Here is a 21,235-nt window from a genome sequence, read left to right as displayed (position 1 = left end):
CAAAACTTAAACCCTAGCTAGCTCCCGTAGCCAAAAACTAGCTGGGGCAGCAGGGAGGGAGGCAAAACCCTTGGACTGGAAGGCTGCAGTTTGGCATACAGAGCGTGTTATTGTTCCTGTTGACCCTGTGTTAGCTAAGCTTTCCCTTGTAATATAAATAATTAATTACAGATCATTCACTGGCTTTTCGTGATGAGCTGCTCAGTTAATTGAAAGAGTTAGAGAAATGTCTGTGACGTTTCAGAGTAGTCAATGAAGGCGGGATCAGGATCGCACCTTTGTTCTAGTGAGCAAATGGTTTAAGGCTACAAACAAAACCAGCCCCAGAGAACAGAGAACCTCTCCCAGCTGGGGAGGGAGCGTTATAGCTCCTGGGGCCCTAAGGCAGGGTGGGAGGAAAGCTCCTGGGAAAAGGGAGGGAGGGGTATTAGTAACTGGGAGGGTGTTTCAGGAAGCATGAGCTTTGGAAGGAGCGATGGCAGCTGGGGGATGTGAAGGAGAGAAATGCAGTGGTGGGAAGAAAGAATATGAGAGGATGTAATGAGCAAATTCAGAGAATCTCAGAAAGAGATCTGGGTGAAGATGGTGTTTGGAAGGACACCGAGGACACACAGATGCTTCACTTGCACAGGAAAGAAATGAAAGGAAAAGAATTGTTATCAGAAGAAAAAAAAAGAAATTCTTGTCCCAGATGCAAGCTCAGCCCTGAAAAACCTGCCATTAGTGGGAAATGAAATGAATTCCTCCTGTAACTGGAAATGGCATTTCTCTGATAGCCCGGTGCTGACTATTCAACCCCAGATGAATGCAACAACATCACAAATATCAATTTCTTTTGGAAGTAACAGTTATTTTAGGCCAAAAAAAAAAAAAAAAGTTACACCAGTGATGGATGAAGGGAGACAATGTGTAATAAACTGCACTAAGTGTGCCTGTATAGAGTGAACCTTATCAGTTTGGATGGAATTTAAGCACTTAGCCTGTTATCCTTTCTTTCAAGACAATGCAGTGATGGAAAACAGAACTCTGTCAACTCAGGCAAACTTTTAATTTCACTTAACTGCATCTGAAAGGTAAATTTCAGTAAATGAATCCAAATTGCTTCCTTTTCACAACACACAGTGCTGAAATACAGTACTTAACTTCATTAAAGAAAAGACTGCTTTTCTTTAGAGGAGACCTAGACACTTTTGAAGTCTAACAGGTAAATTGTGGTCAGATGATTTCCCTCCATATGGTAGCTTTGAGCCTGAAATTTCCATCACTGGGGTCTTGTTTGTTTAAATTACTCTATCCGCCTCCCTGGTAAGGATACAGCTTGAAGAGTGCATGCCTACTGATGCTCATGGGGAGAGGGGATCATTCCTTCCTCCAGTCTGCCTCCATGCAGCCCAGTAAGCAGTTCCCACCACTGCATTTATTTGCCCTGTGTTCAACCACAGATGAGGATGCAGCTTCAGGACCTTTCTAACTTGTTCTAGTGAACCTGTCTCCCAAAGGGACCGCTCCAGCAGCCAGGAACAGCGGGAGCGTAGGTGTGTTGGAGTCCCACCTTCCCACCCCATTGCTATTTGGGGCTTAACTGCGTTGCGTGGCTTTCCTCCAGCACTTCTGTCTACCATTTTATTTGCTGTTTTCCTGGCAGGATTTCCTTCTTGGGAATCTTTCATGATCACAGTCCCTATCAGTGACTTCCCCCAGTCTCCAGGGCATGGCATACAAATATCTACTCATCAGAGAAATCTCGTGGTTTGACAGCTTGGGTACAAGATCCTTCTGTCAGGCTGAGTGGTCTCAAAACACTTCCTGGACAAATACTCCCTCCTGGTTCCTCAGTGGAAGCTGAACCTTTATGTCTTGAACTGGCCTGAAATCTGCTTTTGCTTTGGCCAGTTCTTTATGAACTCTGGTGGACATACAGTGGCCAGAAGAAGACATTTTGGGCAGTGAAGCAGGGTGTCAGTTGGTCCTTCTCTCTCCCCTTGTTGCATGCCTCTCTCAAACACGCAATCTTGCTTCTGTGAAGGCATCCTCAGCTCCTCCTGAGCAGAGAGCAAAGCATGGGGAATACTGCATTTTCCCCTTTTTCGTTTCTTACTGTTTCCCTTTTATCCCCCTTTAAGATGAGCAGATGGCTTGATGCCTCCTTTAAAAAAGCACTGTTGGCAATTCTTTCATCATGCCCTTTGCACAGCCCCGAGTACACAAGCCTTCCAGTGGAAGTAAAATAACAGCATGGTATAACTCAGTGCATTATAAATAAGAGGTAAATCTCTTGACTGTAACATACAATACAGTGATGACATATCCTCCCTCCCTAGATGGTTTTTATTGAGGCTTCTTGGATTATCAGGTTGGTCCGAGTGCACAGAACATATTAATTAAAGCTGTGAAACGTGGGCTCGGCACACAGCTCTCTCATGCATCGCAGTAACGGATGGGAAGTCCTGACATTTGTGTCCAAAACTCTAGCATCTCCATGCTAATAGACCCTCCCTGTCAGCTGGCCGTGAGTGATAACTTCTTTCCCCTTGTAAAGTCAAAGAGTTAATTTGTTATCCTCCAGACGGGGCTGAAAAAATGTGTGGCCGCACTTTCACCAGCTAGACACACAAAAAGATCTGTATGTTTTGCTTTGTTCAGTTGTTCTTCTCTATAATGTGCTGCCACTGTGTGATGAAACAAACACAGATAAACTTAAAAAAAATTAAACAAAAGCTTTGAATATATACTTTGACTATTGCTTAAGTGTCTCACCACTGGTATCAACAATTAATATGAAGCGGTGTGCAAACCGTATTTTAATGAAAGCTATAAATACCTGAAAATAAAATCATTAGAGATAAAGAACACAGAAGTCTCTTGGAAATTGAGACATAATTTGTATATAGATTTCAGTTTTATTTCGTGAAACTAAACTCTTTATTGGTAATGCATTAAGTATTTTATTTTCGTGAAATTTAAATCCATCATGAATATTAAATCCATATTTTTGAAGGCGAGCAAGTAACAAGATTGGAGCACGCAAAAGCTAGGATTTTTGAACAGTGAGGTATTTTTCAACACTGGATATCCAAGAGCACTTTCTGCTCTTTCCTCCTCAATGCTGATTAAGATTCAAAATACAATGCAAGATACTTTATGGAACCTATTAAGAGTTTTCTCTTCCTTTCTTGTTTTCTACTTTTCATTTGGGATGTATTGAGTAAATATAGTCTATATTATATATTTATATCTGCCCCAGTTTGGTGTATTTCTGACTTGGGCTGAACATAGCCCTGCCATTGCTAGCTTTGTTAAGCCACCTAAGATCTGTCTGATGCAGCACAAACAAAATGTTTGCTTAGGATTCAATTTCAAGGAGGAGCAGCTGCTGAGTTATGATAATCTCCTCCTCCGTGATGCACATCCCCACTTGTTCCGCTGTTTCTCAGCCAGCGCGGTCTCATTTCCTCACCCAGTGCCAGGACTCCTCTTGATTTTGGACAACCTGTTAACTTTTCAGTTCCACAGTTCTCCATTTTCTGCTTAAATTTTCTCTTTCTCCAATACTTTTTCTACCTGCCCTTTTTAACTTTGGCTGCATGCGCTTAGGCATGAGCCCTGGAGCAAGCAGTAGGAAGGGACCCCTCCAGCACCTCCATCACCATCCCCAGACCTCTGCACCCACCTCCAGCTCCCTGCGCTCACCTTGCAGGAGGCTGTGACCCTACAAACACTGCACGTCACTTTGCAGTCAGTCCGTGCCAATGAAAGTGTGGGCTTTTGGAGCCTACAGCCTTCAGCACAACCCCTTTGAGATGGGGGCATGTCTCTGTCATCTGGCCTTACTGCAGACTGCAGTAGGTAGGACGCATAGCTAGGTATCGTGCTCCTTCATGTTTTTAACCAGGAGGTAGGTCTCCCCCATGTTATTTCATCTTCTTTGCTTTTCCTACCATATTCACACAGATGTATGTGTGGCCAAGAGCACTGCAGGCTGGACAAGACAGTCAGCATTGGCTCCATTTAGTCTTTGCTAAGTTCATGGACATCGTAAAGCAATCCAGGCTCTTTCTGCTGATGCTCGTCCTTCTCTTGACAACTTGGCAGCCTCGTGGGCCGTCTCTGTGATGGTGGCCAATGCCAGGAGTGCCGGGGGCCCGTTGGGGGCAAACTGTGGTCCAGACACCTACAATAATAAGTTGTTAGCAAAACGTTTATGCTTATGCATTGGATCAATTTTTTATTTCTCAGGCATCAGAAATGCACTTAGAGTTGGCATTAAGCTGGAAAAAAGGCGCCTGTGGGTATAAACGTAGAAGCAAGTTTATTTTACCTACAGCTTGGTTTAATGTTAATATTAAGCTACTGCGGTTGAATAGATTAGACTCTATTTAAGTCTTGAGATTCCCATCCACAACTGCTCCATCATAAAAATAAGGTTTCGGGACTGGACCTATAGTACAAAGTGTTTCCTGTGGAGCAAGGCAAAAAAAAGGAGAGTGCTTATTCCACTGAAACAGTTAGCGCTAAGTGAGTTTGACTGTCTTCTGTGTTAATGCAAGGCTTTTTCTCCAGCTATTTTTAGTCTGTTCCAGCAATGTACCCCACTGTGGTCTGGTATGCAAGAGCTTTGCTGTGAGGTTTGCAAACACTTGTATTTCTGTGTTGTGAGAACAGAGCGTTTGTGTGTTATTGGAGCGTGTGTTCCTTTGGCGACTGAAAGGAAGGGCAGACCACGCATGTGATCCATGCACATGTTTATTGTTGCCTGTGAATAACCATGTACAGCAAATGGGCTCTGGAAGAAAGCTTGTTAGCAGATGTCGTCATGGCCCTTCCAATTTATAAATATGAGCCTTGACATTTATATTTTCCATATCCAGGGCTTTCACTAGCCAGATGTTCTAAGGATTGGCTCCTTAGAGCCTTTAACTATGACTCCTCATGGTATATTGTCTATCGCACACACAAAAAATAAAACCATACTTCTGGCTCCTATCAAACAGATAAGAAGGGAAAATGCACCGAGTACCCTAATGTAAAGGGAATTCCTCTAAATCTGAAATGCACTTTAACACAGCTCTACAAAACTCTTTACGTTCACTCAGCTGAAAAATAAGTTGTCTGCTTTAACAGGCAGAGAAAATTCAATACACAGTAGCACTTTTACCCTGCTGTTTGGGGTGGGTGAAGAGTGTGGTTTGCATTAAACTTGCAAGGCCGACTGCAGTCGCAGACACTGTAAGAAGTGCTGAGTGGGCTTTTGCCCAGGGTGAGTTGGATTTCTTAAACACCGAAGTAGTTAGTAAAGCACCTGCACTTCCTAAATTGCAATTCTTGATACGGAGGTTTTTCTTTTGTGGTGGTGGCCAGCTCCACATCCAGACTCCTAACTTACAGCACTACTCGGCTGACAAAATGTGGCTGTTTCCATCTTTAGAGCAAACTGAATCGCTCCCTAGACTGGTACGGCCAGCAGTGACCCTGCAGGGAGGTCGGACCCCTGTGCACGTGAGGTTTGGAGCTCTTGGGGTCAGGACCAAGACATTTCCCTCCTGCTCAGGCTATGGAAGCAACAGAGACCCATCCGTGCCATGGCTGCTCCTTGCGCTGCACCCATCAGGGAGAAAAGTGAATGGAGTCGTCTCAAAAACAGGGTTTGGGTTGAAGATGGGACCTCTGAGAGGACGCTGCTTGCTGTGTTAATGGCTGTCTGCCCCAGGGATACGCAGATGTGTTGAAGAGATCACTTGCCATCTAAAAGCCAGAACAAAACTTCTCAAACACTGCAGCCCTAAGTTGGATTTATTATATATTTGAGTGATCTTCGTATCTAGCAGTATCTAAACCCCGAAAGATTGCAAATCTGCTGTTCCTCAAGGTAAAGCTCTGGACTTAGCAAAGCTACAGAAAATCTATAAAATGTAAAAGACTTCACCTTCCAGTGAACTACCGTAAAGAAAAAGAAATGTCTTTAAAATTCAGTGGAAATGCAAACACACAACACTGTCAATGCTAGCCCAAAGGAAAAGAGTAAGGAATATGGGATTTATTTCTGTTTCTGCTATTCCCCTTCCAACTAGTGAGTTTCATGCCCTGTGAAATCAAGTGAAGAAAAGTATGACAGGGAAGAAGATGACATTACTGTTGTGGTGGGCAGTTGGTTTATAAGAGGGGGTTAACCACAGTTATAGTGTGGGAGCGGGTTTATCTAAGAAGACAGATTCATTGTAGAGTGAAACGGGAGGAAATTTGATTCCCTGACACTGCCGGCAGCGCGGGCCGTGCTGCATGCTGAAAACCCAGCAGGACCCCAAAGGGCGGCTGTGGTCTAAGTCCAGTTACTCACTGGGATGAAGGAGAAGTAGGATTTATTTAAATTCATATGGTTTTAATGCTATAAAAGCTGGGTTCCTGCAATTATGAAAATGCCAGGCCAAATTCCGATTTCACTCAGATCTCCTCTTTACAATTCCTGAATAACTTAACTGAACAAAGTAAGCATTATACCTGGGGCCTGAGCCCACGATGCTGGAAGGCGAGGGAGCCGAGCCTATTGCCTCTGAGCTGCTGGGTGTGAGGGATGCCTCATGTAGCTGTACCGTGGAGAGATGTGGTGCGGACCGTGCTCACAGAAGCTCAGTTCTGCAGAGACACTTTGGGGTTCGGGTTAGGACACCCGGCAGGGAAAGCTTTTGCAGCCTTTCCAGCCCTGCAGGCCAGCAAGCAGCTTTTTACGAGCCACTGATGGCATCTCCAGGCTTCCAGAGGGCTTGGAAGTGCTTGGGGAGAAGGATTTTATGCTGTGGCTGGTATCTCTGTAGTTGCTTTGCAAGCAGCAGGAGGAACCCAAACCTCGTGGGCAATGCAGCAGTTTAATGTCCTTGGCATTTCTGCCTGGTAGATAGACCCTATGAACCTTTTTTTATTTTGAGAGTGAGCCTGTTGGAAAGAAAAAGAAGCCAGTGCTTTTGTTCAGTGGAACAAGCTTGAATTCAATACTGCTCCAAATAACAGGTTCAAAGATCTGACCCAACCTTAATTATTCTTACTAAGAGAGACTCTGGAAAAATACAAGCAGTGAGCAGGAAAGTGAGCCCAGTGAATTAGAGAGAAAAATGTGATACAGACGAAGCGGAGAGAAAAATGTGATACAGACTAAGCAGAGAGAATAACTGTTACGCAGAGATGGAAAAAGAACAGGGAGGAGGAAAAAGAAAAATTAAAATCAAATGGAAAAATGCAGTATATTGGACATCCATTTAAGCCAGTTTATATTTTAGTTGTTCATTCTGTTCCTTAATACATTGCACAGGCATATTCTTAGCTGGAATAATTGTGTGTCTTAGAGAACAGTCTTGGAGAAAATACTTAATTTGACAGGATGTTTTAGGTATTTCCCCACTACTGCCTATTCTAAATCATTTTAAAATCTGGAGGGGAAAGTCGATATCTTTTACAGTGTTTAACAAGAAAGTGACAGGGTCAAATATATACATGTCTATGAATGTATGTGTTCCCCAAGCACATCTAAACATGCATGGTTAATTCTGTGCATCTGCAAAAAATATTTGAGCCACAGGGCCCACACAATGCCAAACAAACACTTGAGTGCACATAGGAGAGGGCAGACCGAGTCACTCTGGTTCTAATTAATTGAAAGGTTGAGCCCAAGACATAAAATATGGATTATGATTTTGACCACCCCAAAAATGCAAATTGTTTTGCATGTAGGACTGTATTGGTGAGAGCAGCCAGTTTGCAAAATACAGACAAAAGACAGATATTCTGCTCGTGCTTGGGATTTGGTTCAAAACCACCTGATTGCAGCACCAACAAATTAACTCTTTACATGTTGTGTATCAGCAGGTTGCCCAAAAATCTTCACAGATTGCATCACTGGCAAGATATTTACAATACTAAGCCTATCTGTGTATGCACCCTTGATGTTCTTGCTTACTTTGGCTGTAAAAACTGCAATCATCTGTCCAAGGACCAGTGAAACAAGTACTTGGTTATTTGAGCCGTGATGATGAGTGCTTTAATTGTGCATACAAATCAGGTACACGGCCAGATGTGTGCAGTGGGTGGGGGTGAGTTTGTGGATGTTTTTGGGCCCACATCACTATTTAGACTATCATGAACACATCCTGGCTCAGATGTCAGTGCAGAACTGGTGAAACAAAGGGCTCCGAGCTATCCCCTCTTGGCAAGGGCCAGGCCCTGGGTAAAACTGGGATGCATTATCCCGGCTCTGTGATTGCCTCGTCCCAGTGCAGAATCACGGGGGGATATTCTTAGGATATTAGAGAATCATCAAAGCATTTCTTAGAAGGGCAAAGGAAAGAGCTAATGTTGTCATCTCCTGCCTTGGGACCACCCAGACACTCTACAACAAATCATGGGTCTTCAGCTACAGTATCTTGAATTATTGTTCACAGGGATTTTAAGGAACTTAATTTCTTTTTTTTCCCTCTTTTTTTTTCCTTTTTTTTTTTCTTTTTTTAAAGGATGACATGTAGTTTCCTGATGGGCTGGTTTTAATAAGGTCGAAATCTTTGTTGTTGCCAAATCAGAGAGGAATATAACATCTTTAAGTCATTAGATGGGAATGGGGTAATTACTCAGAGGGTGTGCTTCAAAGGTTACTGGGTTTTACAGCGTTCTGTGTTTTTACACCATTCGGCAGTTGTCTGGAAAGGAGCGGCGGGCCTGATTCTGCCACCGCCACATGTGTGGGTGCAGGATTTGTATTTGCAGGGTTTTCTGAAGGGCTTCAGGGTGGGAGGTTGAAAAGGGCCGTACCCGGTCTCCCCTGGGGATGGGGGAAAGCTAAACCTGACCGCGAGGTGCAGGAAACTTTCCCACGTGCTGGAAATTCACTTCAGAAAAGGGCCCTCGGGCTGTGCTGGAGTTGTTTCTCACCTGCTCCTTCCCTACCTGCCAGATGCATCCTGATGTCCACCTTTGCATCACTGTGCCCCCATGCCGGGGGGACCTTCAGGCTGCATTGCTGTGGCAGCAAACTCCTCTCCTCCGCTTTCCCCTGTCTCTGACGCAGCGGTCTCCCTTGCCCCTGTCCCTTTCTGTCCCATCCCCGTCCCCTCCTCTGGCCCCACAGCAGATGACACACTTTGCCTTAACAATATGACCCACCCGTGGCTTTAGGATGCCCCTGTAGTACTCAGCCTCGCTGCAGGTCACTGTCACTTTGGGGCTGAATTTGTCATCACGGAGGTATTTCGCAGGTGGCCTGGGCAATCGGGACCTGCAAATCACAGTGAGAGCCTGCAAAACGCTTCACCTTGGGTTAATGCCGGTGGCGTCAAGGTCTTGACTCAGATCAGAGTCAGGGGAGTAATAGAAGTAAAGTGATGTAATGAGGTTTTGATGGTTCCTCGGTGGGTGACATGGGGATAAAAACCAAATCTTCTGGCTTCCAGCCCATGGTCCATCCAGAGAGGGGGCCAAAAATGCACCAGAGGCATTTGAGCTGCATTTCAATGTTGAGCCTCCTCCTGCTTACGCCATCTCTGGATGCCCTGATCCAAGTAAGCCACCTTCCCCTCCTTCATGTCAAACCTCAGAGCCAAGACCCCAGAGAGGGGACAGCAGGCTGCGTCCCCACCAGCTGCTGCTTTTTGCACTGCAGAATCAGCAGCTTTCCTCTTCCCCACGCTGCGGCCCCGTCGCAGTTCAGAAACCCATCCTTACCGGTCAGAGCCCTCGCTGGGGCAAAAGCTTGGCTGGGATTGAGGAGACCTGAATTCCAGAGATAGAGATCTTCGGAAGCAGCTCATCTCGCCTGCCTTAGAGACATGCCTTTGCGGGGAAAGGATTGTCCTCTGGAGATGTCTTGTTCCCCGCAAACTGTAGCGGGAACACAGCTGAATAGCTCTGACTACAAGCCTGCATCTGGCATAGCTACAATTAACCCCACCCTTTAAATCCTATTAAAGGCCAGGGCATCTGAAGGACTGCCCGTGATTCTCCTTGATGGCACCTTCCGCGGGTGCTGCTGGTCGCCTCGGTCCTGCACGTTCAGGAGGTGAAGGTGCCTCAGATCCCTTCCCTTCACCCCGCAAGCATCCCATCCTTGTGTGCCGTGTCCTGCTCCCCACCACCAACCTTCCTGCGCTTCAGCACACGGTGACAGAGCGGCTCGGGGTCCTGGCACGCTTGTTCACAGCTTTCTGTCCTTTCAGACCCAATGCCTGCTTCCCTTTCCCTCTTTTCCCCTCGATATCTTCTTCATCATCCTAGAGATAAGCCATGGCAGACGTGATCCTACCAAAGAGCAGGGCTGGGGGAACAGACCTCTATCAGTGGACATGCACTGCCTTTGCCTCCGCGCAGGGGCCGGAGGCTCACGGATGCCTCCTTCAAGGAGGAGAATTGCTCGCTGTCAGTCTCTAGAGGAGCCAGAGAATTGAATTAAGGCCAGATCAGAGCGTGACATTCCTCTCAGGTGGAAAGATGGTTCCCATTTGAGTCTCGTCAGAAGGAAAGCTCGGATCGAGAGCGGCGGGTCGTTGAAGTGCTCCTGATGTTGTTGCCTGACCCCTCTATCGACAGCGAACCTCCTCGCAACTCCGCGGCTGTGCTGCTCGCAGAGAGGATGGATGCTTGCGGTGTGGAAAATGGCCAAAGATAGGGACTCCCAATAGCCCTGGGGTAACGGGAAAATAGTAGAGATAAGGCTCTTCTTTGGCTCATCCCCGTCTTTTCTGTTGGCCACAAACCAGCGTGCGATATTGCTTATTCATTCAGACATGCAAAGGCAGTTTACTACACTACTGCAAGTAAGTAGTGGCCTCCTCTGGACCAAAACTGAATTCCTTAATCAGATCCAGGTTGGATCATTATTTTTTTTTAATCAGCTGAACCTTGCGAAAGCGTGAGCCTCTTTGCCTTGATCCCACAAAGGACTTTAGGACGTGCTGAGTTGTAAGTATGTGAATACTAGCCTTGCTGGAAGCACTCATGTGCTTGCAGTGCTTAGCGTCCTGCTAGTCTGGGACCGAGAGACTCAGCATCCTGCAGGATTTATCCCTCAGACTGCAAGAACAGTGTCCATAAGGAAAGCAATGATGAAGAGAGAGATGAAGCCTGGGGGGAACAGAGCCTGTGCTGATCTGAAGAGTCCCTTCCAGAAACACATCAAATAATAATATGAAAATTTCAGGAGGTGGGGACTTCACATTCCCTTTAAGAGGTTACTTTAGCGGTTTTCGCAGTAAAATCCTTGTGACATTCCTAGTGTGATTTTTTTTTCCCCAATGTACTTTTTTTTCCTCTTGGTTGAGCACCTATTCTTTTCTTTCAAATGTGTGGTCAGACTTCTTGCCAGCCAGCTTGTTTACATACTGCAATGGGTTTGTCCCAGCGCTTTAAGCAGATGTATTTTTCAAATCTTGATTAATAAATTTTGGTGACATAAATAGGTCTAGTTAGTTCCAAGAATAATTGTCTTCTCTAGCAGAACATTATTTCTGATCACCAGAAAAATAATGTGATCAACTGCTTTCACATCTGTTCATTAAATGAAAAGGAAAAAAAATAGGGCAAAATTTGTTTGAAAAGAAACAGGAAGCATATGCTTAATATCATTTAAAAAAAACCTAGCCATCATAAGGTTAACATCAAATCACAAATGCAAAACAGCCATTATTGTATTAACTAAAAAATTTTCTTTCCATTTACTAGCTCTTTAGTTTTTCAGTTGAAACATGCGTTTTTTCAGGGTTCAATCTATGCTGGCACATTGTCTTGGTAAGATTCTTTCATCAGATGCTATTGTAAGAAGGGCTGTCTGAGTCCACATTTGTTTACATTTATTAAAAATAGTTGTCATGTGTTTATATAGTTCCTTTGATCCAGAAAAATCCCCAAACACTTTGTAAGTTATGCTTAAAAGGGTCACATCCTCCACCCTGAACAGAAACCGTGTTGCAACTGAGGCATGGCAGCAGATTAAAAATGCATAGAAATATCACCATAATTCGGTCCATCCTCACCCCCTCAGAGCACCATCAGTTTTTCATGAGCTTCAGAACAGTTACTGGGACCATAAAGGCAGTTTGGACTTTGGGGGCAAAAAGTAGTGAAAAGACAATCTTCCTGGAGATTGCATATTTTTCATGCACTTTCTTCTGCTTTGCAAATAAAGAAGCTGTGGTACCTACTGCACAAAGCGTAGGGCTGGCAATATCCCAGCTAGACCTACTGTTTCCAGTTTGGGGCATCTCATTTCAGAGAAGGCACTGCTCAACTAGGCAGAGCCAGGGGAGAGTGGAAGAAAGGACGGAGGGAAAGCACCTGAGGACTCGCAGAGAAAGGCAGAGGGAATTGTTTGCTTAAAAGAGAGAAGACTGAAGTGTAACATGGTTAAGTCTTCAAAGCACCTGAAAGGCTGCTGAGGAGAGGAATAAACCTGCCCATGGGGACAGGAGAAGTCACGAACACGCGCTGTAGCAAGGGAGGTTTGGTGAAACATTAGGCAGTAATTCTGGAGATCAGGAACGGTGAAATGCTGGAATAGATGTCTGCGGAGACTCTGGAATTGCTATCATTGTAGGGTTTTTTGGAGACTGGATTAGACTTAAATGTCAGGAGAGGTTTAGATCTCGTCACTGTCTTTGGGACAGGTGGCCAGAAAGTCCCTCCTGGTCCTATCTTCCCTCATTCTGTTGTGGTGTCACATGTGGTCAGATGAGCCCTGTTTATATGGATAAACCAAGTCATGCTAAAATTTAGGTTGTGAGCTCCTTGCAAAGTCCTTGCAAGCTAAACCAGAACAGAAACTCCCCCAAAGGGTTGCAAGTGTTTTTGTTTTATTTTTCAGTTTTAAAATGATCCCAAATCATCAAGGTGCTTCAGCATGCCCCCAGTGTAGAGGACTTGAATCATGTAATTGGATTCAGTAGGGTCTGTTCACAAAGCCTGTGCCTGAGGCCCCATTTTTGGGGAAAGTTTTACATGTTCTAATGATGGTAAGACAATATATGACTAATGCACTGATTTGGAAAAACTGCCCTATTATCTGATCAAAAGTACAAGTTCATGAATATGATACCGCAGGTCATTTGGCTAGAAGATACCTGGAGTATTCCAAATTTTTAAAACAATCCTGTACACAGAAGCAAAAAAGAGAGGTATGAACAGTGGAGCCAGTGGTTGTCTGTTCACCACAGATCATGTGGAATGTTTTATTAAAGATATTTTTATCAGACACAAAAGACTGAAATACAGAATATCCTGGGCTGGCAAGAGAAGGCATGATAATAATTTAGATTATTACGTCTCAGATCTGTGATTCATTTTTATTATTCCCTATGTCCATTTCAGGAATGATCAAAACCTCCCTGAGGACAATGGAAGTTTTCTAGTTGAGTTCAGGGGACTCTGCTGCTGCTTTCACCCTCAGGGAAGGTCCGAGGGTCAGTGAGATCCTACGTGCACGTGCAAACATGCTCAGAGGGAGTTTGGAGAAGTCATCTCCTGACACCAGGGCCACCTCTAAGATTAGGTTGTAATCTAACCTGGCTGTTTAGGGCCCCTCTGTAACCCCTAGGAAGAGAAAGACCCCAAGCAAGAGTAAGTAACCCCTAGAGACCTGCACTGGAATGAGGTGGACCACATTCTGGAGAGGTTTCTCTCCCCATTCACTATAGAAACAGCCTAGTTACAAACTTGGACCAGAGGTTTTACAAGGAGTTTTGTAGTGTTTGGTAAAAGGGATCATTCTCTTTAAATATCTCTAAACCATCTTGGCAGTTGGCTAGAAGTAGAGTTGCATTTAAGAAAATGTCTTATATGGATAAACTGTGATTCATTTGCTATTAGCATGCTTTGTACACATTAATGGAAACACACTGTTCTCTTGTAAAGCACTTCAGGATTTTTTAAACACAAACAACCCCACCTAACAGTATTTATCTTAACAAGGAAGCCTTTAGAGGAATCTAGTGTCTTGAAAACAGAATATGACCTCGCTGACTGAGGAGAAGAGTGGTCAAAAATTCTCAGGTCTTTTGACAGGAAACCCTGGGATTTTAAGTAAACTGCAGGGGTTTTTTCCCAAAAAAATGCCTATTTTCAAAGGGGAAAAAAAAAATCAACAAAAACCCAACAAAACACCTCTGGCAGTTGACTAGAAACTTCATACAGAGACATAAAATGTTGATTTAAGGATGCTTTAGGAATCCCTTAGATGTAGTTGGCTGATGAATGGGCTTGTGATTCTTTTACAGGTTCCCTGGCCAGCCTGTGTCCCCCATCGGACATCTCACACAATACATCCCTGAGCTGCAGAAAGACAGTTTGCGCAAGGGACATTTTAATCGCAGTGAAGGATCAAGCCCATAGAATGTGTCAGGAGGAGGGTACACCCAAACTGCAAGTCTGAATGGCATTTTGGCAATGTTTTTTAAATTGAAATTGAAAACTAGACCCTCCTTGCAGTTTAAAATTTAATTTAGGGCTAAATTGTGTAGTTCTGTAAAGTGACAAACAGTAACCAAAAGATGAGTACAAGCACTTACCCACACTTACCTTAGGGAAAACTGGTACAGGGGAAAAAAAAACCCAAATTGTGATCCCACTGTCAACATTGCCAGGTCTGTGCACCACAGCATCACTCAACAGGATAACTGAGATCTGGATCAGAAGTTGGAGCATGACTGCATTTCTGCTGAATTATTCCAAGCGTGTAGTACCTAGTTTTGTCAGAAGTATGTTTTAATGATGCTTTGTATTCGCTGTGGGAAGGTCATTCATACTTGATGTTATGTATATTGCAGGAGCTTGCACACAGAGTGTCTAATTTGGTATCATTCTTGCCAGCACTAAATTAACCGCTCAAAAAAGCTGCACAAATTTGAAACAGCGGCATTAGCTTATCCCAGATGAACTCTTTGTATTAAGTGACTGCAGCGGTTTTGATGCAATATAGCAGAAGCTCTAAAGCTGTGTATCTTGTGTTATCAGTTCAAGACATAAACCAACCACTCACCATGGGAATTTGGATAAGAGCTCTCTCTGGAAAGGCTTGATTTCAGAATTCTCTATTTACAGCAGTTTGTTCCTCTGGAACAAGCACCACTTTTCACTGTCAAAGTCCTAATACTGGTCAGATGGATTATCTGCTCCCATGAAGCAATTCCCATGTCTTTAATTCAAGACTGCATTTTCTTTTTACTCTAATTCATTGCACATTAGTTAAGATCACTTCTAGCTACAGAACTACTATCCCACCCAGAAGGTGTGGTGACAGTATAAAGGATGAGGGAAGAAATCGAATGAGTTATCCCAAAACCCGAGGTGAAGTGTAGTGTGCAGTGATTGTCTGTTGGATTTGATGTTGACCCGCATGTGTGTTTACCAGTGCCCTCTTCTGCGTGGACTCTGATCTTCTCACAGTTTGTGATTGACTCAATGCATTTGAAGCATCTGAGCTAAAAGCTATCTTGGTATTGCTTAGACAGAAAAAGACAAAAGCCTTCAGTGCTACTAAATTCTATTTCTGTGCGTGAATCTGGAGCAAGGTATTGTTCCTTTTATCTGATATTATGCAAGATGCAGCCTTTTTCTTCAAAGGTCAAGATCTCAGATACTGTAGCTAAATATTTATAGAACTGCATATAGCTTCTTACCCCATAAAAAATTATTTGACAGTCATTTTCAGTGCCTCCAAATCCCATTTACAGAAGATTTAGAAAGTAACACAGACAATCTGCAGGTATTAGTGTCACGTCTTGTTTGCAGGGGAACTTGTCTTTTTTCTCCTTGCTCCACAGCAGAATGCCTTGTTTTTAAGTGCAGAATCCACCTTGCACAGTTAGCGTGCTCGGTTGTGCTGCTCTGTGACAACTGGTGGATTACGGATCATCCAATAATGGATGCAATGGAAATGCAATGCATTTATGAAATGGAGATTACAACTTAAAACTTCCAAATCAATTGTAAATGGACCTTTTTGACCTTCAGTGTCATGGGAATCATGATGAATTCCAAGCTACAAATTCAAATCAAAGTACTAACTCAAGCTACAATCAATAAGCAATCACACCACTATTGAGGCAAATCCACAGACAGGAAACTTCACACTGAGTCTGGGTTTGGCATTGTGATTTGATCCAAAATGGCTTAAAGCCAGGAAGAGAAACGAAGCTGCTTGGTCTCCTGTGCTCAAGGTTATCAGTTGTGTAAGGGGATCCTGAGAAATTCTTTATGGCTTGTGAAACAGGGGAGGGACGTGTTTTGTACTCCTGGACTTAGTATCCAGTCTCTGAGACATGACAAATTTTGAGACATTTGGTGGCAAGAAGGTACTTAAGAACCTAAGAATGAGATCATCCTGGGTCAGCACAAAGATACATCTATCACAGTCTCTGATGCTGGCCCATAATGGATGCTTTAAAAGTGAGTGCAATAAGTTAGATGTATCAAGAGTGATCCCTCCTTTGGCTATATTCTACCAGCAGCCAGAAGCTGAGGGACATCCTGAATCAGACCTCGTTCCAGATCATCATGCTTATCAGCCCCTGGGGCTCTCCCTGCAGGTCTAAAGCATGTAAACAATAATACTAGTTGTGATTGTTGTTGTTGTTGTTACTGCCATGTCGAATGACAGCTCACGGAGATAAGGGTTCTCCTGTGTAATTTCCTTCTCCTGTGTTTTCTTTTAGCACCACCACGTTGCCTTCCTATATCAGGATAACCAATGGCTACATCACAGTCAAACCTCCCATTTGGATTTCAAACCGGCTGGATCAGAGACCGCGTTCAGATCGCCCGTCCCAGCCTCAGCCTACAAGCTCAGCTTCAGCCAGCCTTTTATGGCCATCAATAACTTCTCCTCTCTGCATGGCCATAGCTTCTTTTCTCCTGAATCTACTGCAGCCTTCCTGACCACATTAGTATTATGTTCAGTCCCTTGGAATAGAGAAGAGAGATAATTTATGAACGAATTGGAGGTTAAGACAACAACAGTTACAAGCTGGACCTTCTCAGTGACTCAGTAGTGCCTTCTAGCTGATTTTGTCTCTTTGCCCAGATACATTTTGAAATTCTAAAGCTTTATTGTAACACTGACTTACATCTTCTTTTTGTAGAAGGATCTTTATTTCCCATAGTGCTATGGGGTTTTGTAAAATATACGTGTTCATATAAAGAAAAAAAAAAGAAAAAGAAAAAATGTATTTATTCGACTGGTAAACTTATTTTTCTTATTGTATATGTTAATAACATCCTTATTAATCAGTAGCGATGGTGAAACAGATAAATTAATATTTTCTATATTTGTTTTCTAACTGACAACTCTGCAAATGTCTGAACTGACACCAAATGAATGCCGCCTTTGTTTCTTTAACCATTACTTTTTACAGCAACTGTCCAATAAGTACATTTCTGCTGAACTTCTTTATTTTACTTTTTTTTTATCTCATTCGCATAGCTTACACTGAATAAAGCAGATCCTGCTCTCTGTGGCCTATGCCCATTAGAAAAATAGGTGCATTCTTAACTCATTAGCTGCTACAACATAAAATACCAGTTATTTTTATATGACTTAGTAAGTCATTAGTCAGGATAACCCTCTAAGTTCCCCTGTTGTCTTTAACTAAACTATTTAACTTCTTTGGAAATTACTGATTTCCCTCTTCACCCTGGGATTAATTCATTAGCTAACGCAAATTAAGACACCTTTTTCTTAATAAAAAATTGCTTTTAAAGTCTGGAATAACCCCACTGGAATTATTTTCTTCTCTCCCTCATTTTATGTAAACACAAGCCTACAACCTTTCCCAGCATAAATGAGAACAGAACTTGGTCTGTCTATAGGATGTAAAGTTGTAGTATCCTGTTAATCTATGGAACTTCTTTGTACCATTTGTATTAATGCAGATGGACAACCTGGAGGGCAAAAAACCATCTACAAATTCCTCTTCATCTTGCTATTATGATGCTTAGAGCCAATAGCTCTGTGCTGAATTATGACTTGTCCAAAATCTGTTCAAGACCACAGGAACCAAATTAACCCCTGTGTCATGGAGACATACAGAACATTCCTCCATTTGTAGACTATGGTACCTCTGTTGACTTAGATGGAAAAGTTATGACACCTTACACTCACTGAAAAATTTGCTCCAAGCAAATCCAAGCAGCTACTTTTCATGAATGCAATGAACATCTATGAGAAAAAAAAAACATGTTTAATAAGGCATGTTCATTTTTTTTCCCCCAACAAAACATGATGAAAAATCCCTTTGGATACAAGAGTTTCAACCAGAAAATTAATTTTGGTTGAAATAGGGTCATCTACAAACCAAAAATCCAAATTATCCAAAACATGTGATGAAAACATCTTAGTTAAAAAAGAAAATTTGAAAAACAGAAAAATATACTGCAAAGTCTTCTTTACAAAAAAACAGTGCTTTTCACTGGAAAAAAAATACCAGATAATAACGATGATTATAATAATAATGACTGAAAACAGTCATGGCAGTTTCCCACCAGCCCTACAGCCTGGTCTCCAGGACTGCAGATGATTCCATGAAATCTTCAAGTCTCTGCAGTGAGAGAGAGTTCAGGGTTCACAGTTTGTTTGTTGTCATACCAGTTAATTCAGGAAAGTAGGTTAGAAAATAAATAGACTACAAAAGCTACATGGTTTTATTTGAAACCGTGATGAAATACTGAGCTTTTCCATCATGCATCCCAACCTGTTGCCTTGCAAAGGCCAGGGAGAATACAGATAACTTCTTTTTGATTTACTGCACACCATGACCTCCAGCCTTGGCTCTACTTTTGACAGAAGGCTGTGTAGGTTTGTGGTCAGTTTAAGTGGATACAGCAAACGGTGCTATAAGCTACCCCTATTTTTTTCAAGCACAAGAGTTGATAAGGCCGAATGGAAAACTTTGAGCTTTGCCCCAAATGTAAGCTTCAAGCACGCCCTGTGCATACTTTTATATTGTGTATTTTGGCTAGCAGAAGATTAGAGATGTTAGTTTTGGACAGAAGCCATTCACCTTGCATAATATTTATTGCAGGGAGCTGGATATTGGAAACATATTTTGAGAACTTTCATTTTGGTTTTATTTGAGCTATTACCCTAGAAATGCCTTCATTTGAATATAATGGCTTAACAGACCTTCAAATTCAACATTAATGCATTTAAAAAGATGATTGGTTCTCTTGCTCTATTCAAGACAGAGATCAGAACTGAATAATAATGTCTTATTTACAAAAATGGTAGCCAAATCTTGAGGGTGATGATAAGTTACATAGTAAAAGTGAACAGCCAATGAACCAAAACCCATTGAATTTTATTTGTTGTAATCTGATCACATCCAGAAATGATTCTGTGGTACCATCCCAGAAATAATTCCAGGTGTTGGAAAACTTACAGTATAAATAGACAAGACCACATAAAGATAAGGGAGAGAGAAAAAGAGCAGAAAACAAAAACAACTCATCCAAGACTGTAAGGAAAACCACCAACAGGACCAAGACTAGAAATTACAGTTCTATAGTTTCCCAACCTGTGGCATTCTCCATAAGCCTCTGGAGTTTTTTTTTAATATTAGGAGCACACAGATATCTCCACAGTCACAGCTGCCATCATACTGCACAGAATAGTCTCTTCATTTGTCACTGATGAGGGGGTTTTTTTCTGAGTCACTCCTACACTGGACACTAATATTCAGTATTCACAAGCTCAGATATCACAGTATGTTTGGATATCGCAGTATGTAAATAGCTTGGATATCAAAGTATGTTTTAACGTATTTGCATTTCCTGGCATTTTGTCCATCATTCTGTGAAATGAATGAATGTTACTGGAGCTCACCGAATTTCCCTCGTGCTGGTGCCCCATGTTTGTCATACTGCAGCGTGGGTGTCAAAGCAAGGTGTCTCCTGGCTTTGGGATCCACACAGTTCACTTCTGCCACCTAAAAGCGTCTAGCTCACTCGGTCATCTGAGATTTCTCTGGTTAAGGGAGAAGACATGACTTTTACAATAAATAGAAGATTAAGTAGCTTCCTGTAGATCCTAGCTCAGGAACCCCACATGAATGGCTTCAGCACAATTCCCTAACCAAACATCTATTTTATTCTATTGCCTTACCCTAAAGTATGACTTAGGGTAACTTTTTTCACTACATGGCATGTAAGCATAGCAATACTGGAAAATAAGACCCTCACTGTGATTGATAAAATGGATTATTTACTAATCAGCTACAGCAGCCCTCTATTAATTAAAATACACTAATACTGGTTAGCACAGATCTATGCACATCCATTGCAATGGATCATGATTATAGTCACCATGAGTTTAAAAAGAAGTGTGCATTAGATTTGATACATGCTCTTGAAGTACCACTGACTACCAGTTTCATGGGACTTCAGTTTTCTCTGTGGGTTTCTCAGAAAACTAGGAACTGACTGTTTTCTTTCTTCCCAAGGAAAGCTCAGATTCCCATGTAATCACGGGATTCCAAGAGCAGGAGATTTAACAAAAATATCCATGCCTGCTATATATAATAGCGAACACTGGTGATACTATTTACCTCTGAGAAACACAATCGGGAGTCATGCAATGTCTGGCAATCAAGGAGATGATTTTGGATGAGTCCAAAGCTGAATGCTCATGTGATTCATCTTTTCAACTCAGCTACAACTGACACCAATACAATTCACATTATATGTAACTGTAACATTACAAATGAATGCTAATTATCTGCCAAGGTCTTGTCCTGGTGGAATAAATATCCCATACCACCAGCAACAGATCTAACTTCCACTCTTTCATTGTTTTAAAGCTTTTCTTGCTTATGTTTAACTATGGATGCTATATTAACATGCACTGCCACTTGGAGAACCAGTTAGTAAACTGGGACAGAAGGTATTTTATATTTTATGACTCATGTAGTTTCTCTGCAATCCCTCGGGCTGTTGAATAATGCAATACCTCTTCTGGCAATAAATGATGAACGTGATTTATGATAACTATGCTTTATACAGGTGTCAAAATCTGCTTTCTTGAACTTCCCTTCCCATTCCTCCAAGCTCCACTGTAATTTAGGAACACCCAAGGTAGAGAGTTGTGTATTTATCTAAGTTCTTCAATATACAATTGTGGAGAGAGAGAGATGGAAAGAGGGAGAACTTAATCTATGTTTAGTGCATTGATTAGTCAAATGATATGACTCAGTCATTACCATATACCACTGTTAGGGAGGAATTT

The 21,235-nt window shown here is 42.5% G+C and overlaps 1 protein-coding gene across 1 annotated transcript in view; it reads left to right on the top strand.

Annotated features, from left to right (window-relative positions):
- Positions 1 to 20,987, top strand: part of TRABD2B (TraB domain containing 2B) — a 298,250-nt gene extending 277,263 nt beyond the window's left edge. Inside the window, exon 7 of the mRNA XM_075037065.1 lies at positions 16,674 to 20,987. Coding sequence (XP_074893166.1) covers positions 16,674 to 16,896 — 223 coding nt within the window. The 3' untranslated portion in view covers positions 16,897 to 20,987. The remainder of the gene's footprint in view (positions 1 to 16,673) is intronic.
- Positions 20,988 to 21,235: the final 248 nt, after the last annotated feature.

This window comes from Buteo buteo, chromosome 10 (assembly GCF_964188355.1).
Source record: "Buteo buteo chromosome 10, bButBut1.hap1.1, whole genome shotgun sequence".
Taxonomy (NCBI): domain Eukaryota; kingdom Metazoa; phylum Chordata; class Aves; order Accipitriformes; family Accipitridae; genus Buteo; species Buteo buteo.
Note: the sequence above shows the minus strand (reverse complement) of the source record. Positions and strands in the feature narration are given on the sequence as shown.